We start from the raw sequence: 11,556 nt of genomic DNA, 5'->3' as shown, positions 1-11,556 counted from the left end.
AACTGCATGTACATTAAAGTGTATGCATGTACATTGTAAACACAATATCAAGTTACCACACTCCCCTCCTTCTAATTGTAACGGTAGGGGGAATGACGTTCAAATGGAGGTTGAGTTCAAGTCCAACGACGGACTGGTTGATTGGTGAGTGGTTGAGATGGGGGTTCCCCAGTAACTGGTGGAGAATGATTGAGTGGTGTGGAATTAGAGTGATTGTCTACATTAGAGCTTGAAAACCCATCTTGCATAATTCCTTCATCCTCAGTAGAATCAGGATTCCTCTTACGTAGGTGATCAACATGTCTCCTTAACACTAGCCCTTCACGAGTCCTTACATGATAGGATAAAGGTCCAGTTACTTCAACTAATTCTACTGGTACCCAATTGCTTCTGGAAAATTCTTTTGCATATAATTTATCTCCAGTTAAGAATTTCCTTGCAGATTTATCAGAGACACCCCTTTTAACTTTATCTGCTACCCTGTTAGCTGTGTTTGGATGCAGTAAATCCAAATGAGTCCTCAATCTCCTCCCCATTATGAGATCAGCTGGGGAGATACCAGTGGTTGTCTGGGGAGAGACCCTGTATTTGAAGAAGAATTTACTGATCCTCACCTCCAAGGGACTTTCAAATTTCTTCACTATATTCTTTAAAATCGCTACTGCTTGTTCGGCCAATCCATTGGAAGACTGATGATAAGGTGAAACTAGGACTTGCCGAATACCATTTTCTGATACAAATTGTTTAAATTCCGTACTTGTGAAACCTGAAGCGTTATCTGAGACTACTTGCTCTGGTAAACCAAAAGTGGCAAAAAAAACCCTTTACTTGGCTATGGTGACTTCAGATGCAGTAGATGGTACAATGTGGACATCCATCCATTTAGAGTTGGCGTCAATAACGATTAGGAATAATTTACCACAAAATGGTCCAGCGTGATCTATGTGTACTCCAGCCCATGGGCGAGCTGGAAATGCCCAGGGATGGAGCGGAGCTTTCAATGGATTAGGACGATTTACTTCACAAGTCTCACACTTTTGAACAATATCAGTAATATCTGCATCTAATCCAGGCCACCACTGATTTGAACGTGAGTGATGTTTCATTTTACTGATGCCCGGATGTGTCTCATGCAGTTCCTTCAGTACTCGACAGCGACCTGATACTGGATTAAACTATATCATGAATAATTCCCTTTGATGTTTATGAGGTAATGAGGGATTAAAATCGTATATCCTTCCTGCTGGAGCCTGCTCCAACTCAGTAAACAAAAATATTTAAGTTCAATTTGTTTTGCAAGTCAAACATTGAATTAGCAATTCTGAATTAATATTGTCAGCTGCCAGACGGTGATCTCTATTAGCAGGTCGCTCATTAGCTCTTCTGGATTGAGCCTAGCTCTTCCTTGACAGGCCCGAGTCTCTATGAGCTCTGTCGGTCAGTCTTCTCTCTCTTCAGGAGTCTCAGCATCCCTACGAGCTCTAGATGCTGCAAGCCTGGCTTCTCTTGCTTCAGAAGTATCAGCGTCTCTACAAGATCTGTCTGTGACTCTTCTTTTAGGCTAGTTTAGCTTAGAATAGATTCTATAAATATAGTGTAATCTGTTCCAAGCTATAAGTTTAGGCTCCTTTACCCTTCTGTATTGGTCTTGTTTGATGGCATCATAATGCTTAGTATGATTCTGTTGTCACTTGAAGGACATGCGTGACCAGTGTAGAATTGTTCTGAACTGCTACTTATTTTTGTTGGCCCAGATAAAAGTCATCCATATTTTGAGTGCACTGCAGTTCGCACGTTGCTTACTCTTCACCATCCCTCCCGTCATCAGTTGCCAATAGCAGTCCGATCCAATAAGTATGTTGGGCTAAAATTGTTCCTGTGTACCTTGGTCAGCCAACTGAGGCCTCTGTCAGTGGGGGTATTTTCTGAGGCAGTCTTGGATGAAAGGCTTTGTTTGAGTTTAACATATTAGTGGGACCACTAACACAGTGACTTCTACGTCTGTCTGATCCTATGTCAAGATGCTCGCTTTGACTAGTCCACACCTTTGTGACTTCTCCTTTGATTCAAGGGTTAACATGCTGAGTTGTTTCTCACCTATCACTCTGAGCTCTAACTCCCTCAAAAACTGTGATGTTGCATGTGACCTCTGGATCCCCAGATCGGAAAAAATTTTGGCATGCCATCGCTGATTAATCAAGGGATTTTGTATTATTGCTTCTGCAGTTTGTAGCAACACTGGTTGTTTCATGGGACTGGTGTACATAATAGTAGCTCTTTCCGATGCGAAAGTTGTGGCTCCAGGATTCACAGGCTTTTTATCCTTCCTGGGCTGTAGGCCTTATTGAATATTTTGGTATGATGCTCCTCTGCACTTCGTACATTTCCATCTGCTACGACACTTACTACTAAAATTCCCCTTTCTCAAACACTCCCCTCTCTCCATTTTCGCTTTTCTGCTGAATTTACTCTGCGACAAATTCTGGGTTGTGGCCCTGTGCTTTACAGTAGCAGCAACAGTTGTTACTGTCACTATAGAGTGTTGCTCTGGTGTGGGTCTCTCTTTTCTTTCCTCACTGCTCATCGCATCCATTTAGGTCCGTTATCACTTGCTTCAATTTCATCCAGAATTACTTGCATGACCTTGTCTGTGCTGATGACAGATTTCTGCTTATATTATCTTCATCTGTGGGGGTAACTTCTGTATTCATTAAGGACGTATCAACCCTCAATAGGTGTGAGCTTTCATCCCAAGTGCTTCAAGGCTTCTTTTATGTGATTTAACCTTGTCGTAAAGTTTTCTAATCATTCCCTACTTCTAATCTCAACACAATTCTTTCAATGCTACTAATAAATCTATCAGTCAGTTTGCAATCATTTCTTGTTGCAAAACCTGCTTCTTAATGCTCAATAGCTTGCTGAAAATTGGTTGTGGATCAAGGCAATCTAGCTATTGCTTCCTTTGCTGTCTTCTCTACTAGCAACTTGAGACACATTAATTGTTAAATATCTTCATCTGAGTGTTATCATAGATATTAGAACAATAGGACTCCCAAAATGGAATCTACTGAGTTATATCTCCATGAAATACATTGAGATTTATTTTCGGTAATTGAACTTTACAAGAAGTTGCATGAATGTAGGTGGGTGTGGTCGTCGGAGAATATGCGCCCCTCGTCTCTGATGAAATTCTTCACTAGTAATTACTCAAGCTTTTGATATTCGTACCGAAGTGGGGTTTATAGTTACTTGTGAGAGACATGAGATTACTTCAGAGAGCATAGCTGACGATGGCTGAGGTTAAGCTATCTGTTCTTTAAACAGTTGTATTGTCGTAACCTTCCTTTTGCTTCATAACATTACTTTTACTTCTGAAAATTGCTCAGAATGTGAAGTACTCACATTTTTGTAGATAGCATTTGCAAGAAGGAAGTCTCAAAACATCTGATAAGGATCCGTCAGATTGAGATACAGAGGTTACTGGAAATGTGACAACAGATATGCAAAGGGTCCTGTTACGAAAAGGAGTAAGTAATGGAATAAACTTATGATCACAGAGTTGCAAGCTTTGGAGGAGTATTTGGCCAAACTAGATCTATCAACAGGATACAAACCTGTGACCTTAAATCCAGACAACAATCTGGGTTGTCATAGCTTGTGCCCATGCTTGCCCACACAAACTCGAGAATTGAAGCGAGTGACAACCTTATCAGGATAACTTAAAGTATGGTCATGACTTACTTCCCTCCATGCCTTTTTTAAAGGACTTAATATCCCTTTGTCTACAAGCTAAGTTCTACGTGAGCTATGATTGGGGGCAATAAACTAGAACTTGCTCTTTAGCAGCTGTATTTACACAAACTGGAGAGACGTGACTGGAATAACTATTCATGAGTTAGTGTGAGGGGCTAACTGCAGGTGCAAAAACTAAGTTTAAAAAAGCTCAGTTATCTTTATCTTTCACCCACTGTCATTTAGGTGATAAAAAGTACCAGGTACTTCTGTTGTTAACTCATGTTTTAGCACTTTTCTGTTAAGTACAACAAAAGTGGGTATAGAGTATCCATCTACACTGCAACAGCATAACAGTTTTTTGACTTTTATTTCTACTTAAAAGTGCTGCTGCATGCTTATATTTTTTGGCTATTACTTTGGGGCTTTGGGGCTTAGCAACACCAAGAGTTATGCATTAAAAATTTGACAAGGGCAATTTGGGAGTTCTGCTTCTGTTACAATTGTTTCAAGGAGAGCAAAATAACGTTTCAGCACAGCAATAGGGAAGTGGGACGTGACTTAGGGATTTGGGTGTTTAAAATACTGTTTCTGGATGAGGTTTAAGAGATTGTGACATACTTAAGGACACTGTTACATTACGACCTGTTGGTGACAATAGCTTAAACCAATTCATAAATTGTCTATCGTCCGTGAATAAACAGTTGCATTCCATTGAGAAAGAAAACAAGCTTCTCCTGTTTGTTTCTGTTAAAAATGATTTTGCCCCACTTTTAGCACCAAACTCAACTTTTCACTGATATTTAGAAAGGTATGTTATATTCTTCTGCAGCCTTTTGACACATCACCATTCACAGAATCACAGGCTTTAGGTGAAGCACTTAAACTCAAGCCTTTCTGGCCTAGTCTTATTTCTACTAATGTGACTAATAAACTGGATCGTATTCATTGCACAAATTATACAGTTACAGAGTGAAATTGATGCCACCATACTAAAATTTAATATATTGAGAATCATGTGCATCATTCTTCTAACGACCACCATCAAATCAAACTGCACTGTATATAGTTGTTATTGGATCGTCTATATATTATATGCAGCATGAACTGTATTATGATTTATGAGCTAACATGTCACTAGTTTACCACCGAAGACGTAATGGCGAATAGAATCACAAAGAAACAGTCGCAGAAAGAATATGCTCCGATTTCATGCTGCAAAATCTAATTAATTGTGATCAGTGCACTAACAGTAATAGATTAAAGTCTGAGTAATGCCAATTTAAAACCACAATGTGATACATTATTTTGGCTAACCATAAATTAATACTGTTACTTCACATGAGTTAGATGTTATTGAAACTACGACAAAAATAACTGACATGAAAACAAGAGTCACACCATGCATGTTCCAGAATAATAACCCCATTGCTTTGATACACATAATGTAGAAAATTTCAAGTCTGTGAATAAAAGTAATCAATATTTGCACGGTAGCAATACAGTCAAAACTTACCGAGTGCTTTTTCTCCTCAAATAGGCTAAGCAAAGAAACTGCTTTCTCAACTTATAAAAATTCAGAGAGATAAGACACAAGACTATAGAGCAAGTGCTGTTTAATATGGATGGAACTCAGGCTTAGTCACATGCAAGTAGCCAACTAAGACAACATAGCTCTTACATCATAGGCTGCAAAATTGCTTAAATAATGCCTTCGCTTGTTCCAATGAATTTTTTCTACTTTTCTTCATGCAAAAAATAAAATTTGCATCAGAATGTTTTTAAACATACCCACATTTCAAAAGTTTAAAGAGAATGGCAAGCAGTGAATTGCTGCAATAGTGTAATGACACCACTATGTCCTAATCACTTTTGACTATTTCTTTCTTATACCTATTTTACATTATAGTGTAAATTTCTTGGAGTGACTGATCAGATTGAATTATTTGTTATTTGAGGTTGGTGTTCCTAATGATGTTTCATGTCTTACCACTACTTTTTTCTTCTTTTCTCAGTTTGATGGTATAGTTTAGCCAATGAGAGACTGATTCTACATCTTTTACACTTTTGTTTGGTTTTAGAATTATAAACTACTCATTTCTCACTATTTGTCTCTTTCTTTATGAGTTTCATAGTATCGTTTAGAATACAGAAGTAATACATAAAATTAAGTTCTTTTTATTTGAAATTGGTTTTTAAGTGATGGTTCATGTGCTATTTCTATTTAACAGTATAACAGGAGTGACTGGTCAGACTTAGTTTTTCTAAATATTTAAGTTTTGCTTTTAAACTATGTTTTATGTCCTACTCACTATTGACTATTTGTTTCTTCTTTTTTCGGTTTTATAGCTTATACTTACAAGGAATGACTCATCAGATTAAGTGCTTATTGCATTCAAATAATTTTTTGTTGTTCTAAATTCTGATAATTTATTTCTTCTTTCCTTAATTTCACAGTATAGTAGTTTACAACACCAGAAGTGACTCATTACACTGAGTGACATTCATTTTAAATTGGTGATAGTGTTTTTTGTAATATTTATTTCTCACTATTTCTTTCCCCTTAGTTTTATAACAGCAATTTTAATACCAGATGTAAAGGATCAGTTGAGTTTTTATCTTTTTGTTTCATTATAAATAATGTTTCATGTTTCACTGACTTCCCACTATTTGTGTTTTCTTCTCTTAGTTTCACAGCATAGTCAATGCCAGTTGTGTCTGATAAGACAGTTATTATCATAAAAGTTTCTTGGAAAGATGATTTGTCAAGAACAACTTATTTCTCAGTAATTATTTCTTCTCTCCTCAGTTAAATAGTATATTTTAAAATTACAGAAGTGACTAATTAATCACCCTGAGTTCATATCATTTTAGGTCGGAACCTAAAACAACATTTTGTTTGTCAACATTCTTACTATTTGTTTCTTTTCTTCATTTTATAGTATAGTTTAAAATACAAGTGACTGATCAGACAGTTCCTTTAATTTGACGTTGATTCTGATATGTGTTATCTTAATTTGAGATCTCACTATTTGTTTTTTCTTCTCATAGTTTATACCTGGAGTGACTTTTGACACCTAGTTCTTATCATTTCAGTTAGTTTTTAAAATTTTTCATTTCGTACCATTTCTTTCCTCTTTTCATGGTGTAGTTTAAAATATCAGAAGGGACTGATAACAACATTTTGTTTGTCAACATTCTTACTATTTGTTTCTTTTCTTCATTTTATAGTATAGTTTAAAATACAAGTGACTGATCAGACAGTTCCTTTAATTTGACGTTGATTCTGATATGTGTTATCTTAATTTGAGATCTCACTATTTGTTTTTTCTTCTCATAGTTTATACCTGGAGTGACTTTTGACACCTAGTTCTTATCATTTCAGTTAGTTTTTAAAATTTTTCATTTCGTACCATTTCTTTCCTCTTTTCATGGTGTAGTTTAAAATATCAGAAGGGACTGATCTGTTTGAGTTCTTGTAATTTAATGTTATTTTCTTCAATTGTTTCGTGTTGTACCATGAGTAGAAAATATTTCAGGAAGAGTGTCTAACTGCACTATACTGCATGAAATATGTGCGTGTAAAGTTTACTCTCACCTATGTAACAAATGCTTCTTGAAGCAAAATTGCGCTAGCAATTCTAACATTATGGATCCAGAACTAGATTGAAGATAGCATTTGTGGGTGTGTTATTAATAATGAAAACCCCGCCCTACACCACATGCAAAATGAATGAGCTTTTTGTGAAAGAGGAAGAAGAAACTGTTTACAGTCCAGACAATGATGGTATACAAGACTGCAGCTCTTCAGCTGAAAAGCCACAGAGAAAAAGAAGATTGAAGAGTCAAATGGAAGGAAAATGTTAAACACGAAGGAAAGGAAAGCTATAATGTACGAGATAATAAAGCTTCCCCTTATGGAGGTAAAGCAAGGTCCGGAAAGTATGTTGATAAACCAGCTATCTCTTGATGAGTCCATAGTCAAGTCTCTAGTAGAAGATACTTAGCTGTTTCAGGGATTCATCATGCAACATTTAATAAGCTATACCATAACATTGACAAGGATAAAGAGAAATATATGTTTTTAACTTGAGTGGCACAGGTATTGTAGTATATTTTTGCTACCTTTGAGTTCAGCCATTGATTGTCATTTCTGAGCCATCTGAACAAATGAAGTTGATTTGTCAAGAGTGCAAAAGATTTTGTGATGCATACAACAAAATTGAGAAAGATTGGTCAATGCACTAAGTACTGGAGCTACTCTACCTAAAACATCACTTTCAGATGATGTGTATGACCGTTTTGGCGCAGCCACACTTTCCAGTATGCTACATAGTCGCTATCAGGAAATAAAAATATGCATTAAGAAAAAATACAAGATAATTTTTCAGGAAATTCAGATATTGCAGCTCATTAATACCAAGGTGAAATTAGGCAGCCAAAATATCTACAATATCGAGATCGTGGTTATATGTTTGTTCAGATCCAGTTTTCATCACACTGTTCCAATCAATTGATGAGTCTATTAAGGTAGTTGTGAATGACAAAGGATTTCAGGAATAACACAATCAGCTAGCATAAGCACTTTTAAAATTCGTAATAAAATTGTATAATAGATCAATTGCATTTTATGTAATATTACTTTTTCTTGTTAAGGTGGCACATATATAAGTAACGAGAAAGATGCACCTATATGAGCAGTTTCTACAAATGTTAAACAATATAGCCTCAACTATAATGAGTCAGCCACAGAAGCATCAAGCAATGTTTTGATATTGTGGTACAGAAGCTATGCAATACAAGGCGTCAGGAGTTCCTATCAGCTATGAAACAGAACAAGGCTTCTCAGAAAGGATCAGCTAGTACTACCTCAGACCAAAATCTAAGAGAAAAGTTCTGGCTCAGCACACAAATTTGGCTACATGCGCAAAAACTTAATATAATGTACAGAATTGTCACTATTATACATATAATTTTAAAAGCAGCACTATTAAATGCTATATTTAATGCCCGTTTCTTTTTATTATAAGTTTTAAGTGTCTTGGTAAAAGGTAAAGGTGGTACTGATGTCACATTATTTCTATAATCTTGGCCACTGTGATGATTTGCTACAACCTGCTTTATTAATCCAGCAGCTTGTGCAACAGGATATTTAGCTGCATCTACTTTTCCCCCAAGCTATATTTAAACTGACTGATAAGAGTCTCCACAGCAGAAGCTGATATGCAATGTGGTGAAACAAATATCCTGGATACTTCTTTAGGACCAGTCTCAAAATGACTGGAATCCGTACACATCATTTTGCAATTAGTCAAATGCTAAATTTGGTATTACAATATTGGTTTCGTTTATTACTTTGCCATTCCAGAAACTTTCTTTCTGTAACATTTCCATAATTGTAGTCTTTGTCCAGTTATTATATGAAACACCATTGAGCACTTACTTTCAGTAATGAAACAAAATCCATCATTAATTGACTTTATTACTTCTGATTCCATATTAAATACATAATTATGACTCAGGAAACTATTCTAAAACATTTTACTACTGGCCTCTAACTATTCCAGCGTTTTTATACTTTCATCCCTTTTTGCTTCTTTTGGATTTTCGTCAACATACTTAAATAGGTCAGATTAAACTTTCTCTTGCTATAAAAGCAGCTTTTTTGAAAAATCAAAATTTACATATTTTAATATTGTTATCCTTCATAATTTTGGCTGGTGTATGATTTAATTTTGTCCATGAATCTCGAATAACGTGTCTCCTTCAGTTTGGGTACCATTCTTGTTAAACCACTTCTGACTCTATCACACTTCCTCTCATCAGTGTAATTGCTTTGCAACCAAAAAGTATTCTTCCATTACTAAATGATTTTGTATAACCTTCTTTTAAAGAGAAGAGAGCATTGATCATATTCTTTAGCTACAAAAGTTCATTAATTGCCATGTTACTTATTGATACTTTCTTGATGTGTTGGACAAATCATCCAATAAATAGGGTTAGGTGGTTCAAATGTGTTCATAAATGGTGTGACCAGGTAATGGATCTTTTTCTTCAAAAATCAGAATGAAACAGATAAGAGCATACATATAGCATAAAATTACCTTTAAGGATCGGATAAACACTAAACTGTCCATGAGTTTCAAGATTAGGTGCAGCACCATCACATAGCAATAATGAAGTAACAAGCCTTTTCAATAAAACAATTTAATGGTGTCCAAAATGCAAGCTATAATGAATTTGCTATCCATAGTTTTAGAACTAGTAAAACACGGTCCAATGATATCATTATCAGATGTCAAGACTCGCCAAAGAAATTGTAGTATATATTTAGTTTGGGTGACAGGATCAGCATTGAGCTTTTGATACAAATCTAATAACGACATTTTAGAGTTAGTCATAGATAATCCAATCAAGGTCTGGCTAAGGGAGTTCCACATAAGGCGACTTATAAACATTACTTCATCAAAAATAAGTACTCAATCTTTTGTCCACTCTTTCTTGCCAGATATTTCTTTTTTCTCTGCTCACAATACAAAACAAACTGAGCGACTTGATCATAAATGCAAAATATTAGAAGCACCAGACTCCTGTAGCAAAGCACCAGTATAGGCCTGTAAGGTAAATCGAAATGGTAGCTGAAGAAGATTAAATGATTTTAATGTGTCAAATGCAGCAGGACTTCAAACATATGCAGCAAGAGCTAAAATGTAGATAATATATTGAGTAACACATCTCCATTTTATTTACCCATTCTAATAGTCAAATTACTCCACTTGTTGCCTTTTCTTCCAGTTCCTTTATTTATAATGATAGCAAAAGCAAATGACATTATTTGCAAGGCTATTGTAATGCAATTTGTAAATGAAAATTAACTTACAATTAATCAATTGATGATGCTTCAGTCATTTTGATTGTCGGCCTGCCAAATGGCTTCAACTTGTGTCCAACAGCATGCTTCTCATCTAATAGCAATTCTATACTTTACAAAACCATACTTAAACCTTAGCTTCATTATATATTTTTTCCAATTCTCTTTGATAGTCACGATCAATTAATGAAGTAATAGATTCCATTTCACTGTTTTGCTCTTCATCTAACTGAACATGTATTTCTTTAACTTTCTCCTCGTCATACTTCTATCGTTTTGTTGATTGTTTTTGCGTTGCTCCTGACTTTCAGGAGACATGTACGTCAATCGAGCTCTAGAACAAGATTCTTGCCGTTTTGCTTTCTTTAAAGGACTCATCTCTGCTTTACGCTTCATTTGACGTGAAACGTCACAGCTCAGGCGCCCACATGGATGACACATTACGGCTTGTTCCCTCCTCCGGCTCATGGATGCTGTCTCACCCAGTCTCCACCATAGTTGATAATGTACTGAATATACTTTTAAGAAGGGTTCAAATGTATTTCTAACATTTTTTAGATCAAAACGTATGACATCTTCTCTTGATACTCCACAAGGATGGATTCCAGGGCTAAATTTATATATCGTGGAAATTGCATCATATTTTTTGCAAAGAATGTTTAACTCATCTTTAGTATTACTTAATGTGAAAATACCAGTTTCTACTTCTCTTAACAATACTTGCACTACAAAAGAACCTTTTTAATAATTCTTACTCTGGAAGCCCAGCTGGAGGATAATCAAACATGTATCTGTGAGATTGTATTAAGCATCTCCCTCCATGATAAACATGCCTATGACAGACTTAAAGAAGAAGGTGCACTATAAAACTATCCACGCAATGTCATAGAATTGCTTCCACCTGTCACAGTATAAAAGGAGGTGCCCTGAGCACAATATGGCAGCCACATTTG

The 11,556-nt window shown here is 35.8% G+C and overlaps 1 protein-coding gene across 1 annotated transcript; it reads right to left on the bottom strand.

The window, feature by feature from the left end:
* Window positions 1-824: 824 nt before the first annotated feature.
* LOC109580298 (uncharacterized protein K02A2.6-like) lies at window positions 825-11,044 on the bottom strand. The gene is made up of 2 exons (XM_019993346.1): window positions 10,870-11,044; window positions 825-1,165 (listed from the first exon to the last, which is right to left on the bottom strand). Exons 1-2 carry the CDS (start codon window positions 11,042-11,044, stop codon window positions 825-827), a joined length of 516 nt encoding a protein of 171 aa, XP_019848905.1.
* Window positions 11,045-11,556: the final 512 nt, after the last annotated feature.

This window comes from Amphimedon queenslandica, unplaced genomic scaffold (genome assembly GCF_000090795.2).
Source record: "Amphimedon queenslandica unplaced genomic scaffold, v1.1 AMPQUscaffold_13498, whole genome shotgun sequence".
Taxonomy (NCBI): Eukaryota; Metazoa; Porifera; class Demospongiae; order Haplosclerida; family Niphatidae; genus Amphimedon; species Amphimedon queenslandica.
The sequence above is the reverse complement of the archived record's forward strand: the minus strand, read 5'-3'. Positions and strand labels throughout refer to the sequence as shown.

What these genes read in the sequence shown, in the direction of transcription:
- LOC109580298 (XM_019993346.1), bottom strand. Translation starts at nt 11,044, where the DNA reads ATGTGTCATCCATGTGGGCGCCTGAGCTGTGACGTTTCACGTCAAATG. An exon ending in CAATCAACAAAACGATAGAA is followed by an intron (nt 1,166 to 10,869) that starts GTATGACGAGGA and finishes AGTTTAATCCAG; the next exon opens with TATCAGGTCGCTGTCGAGTA.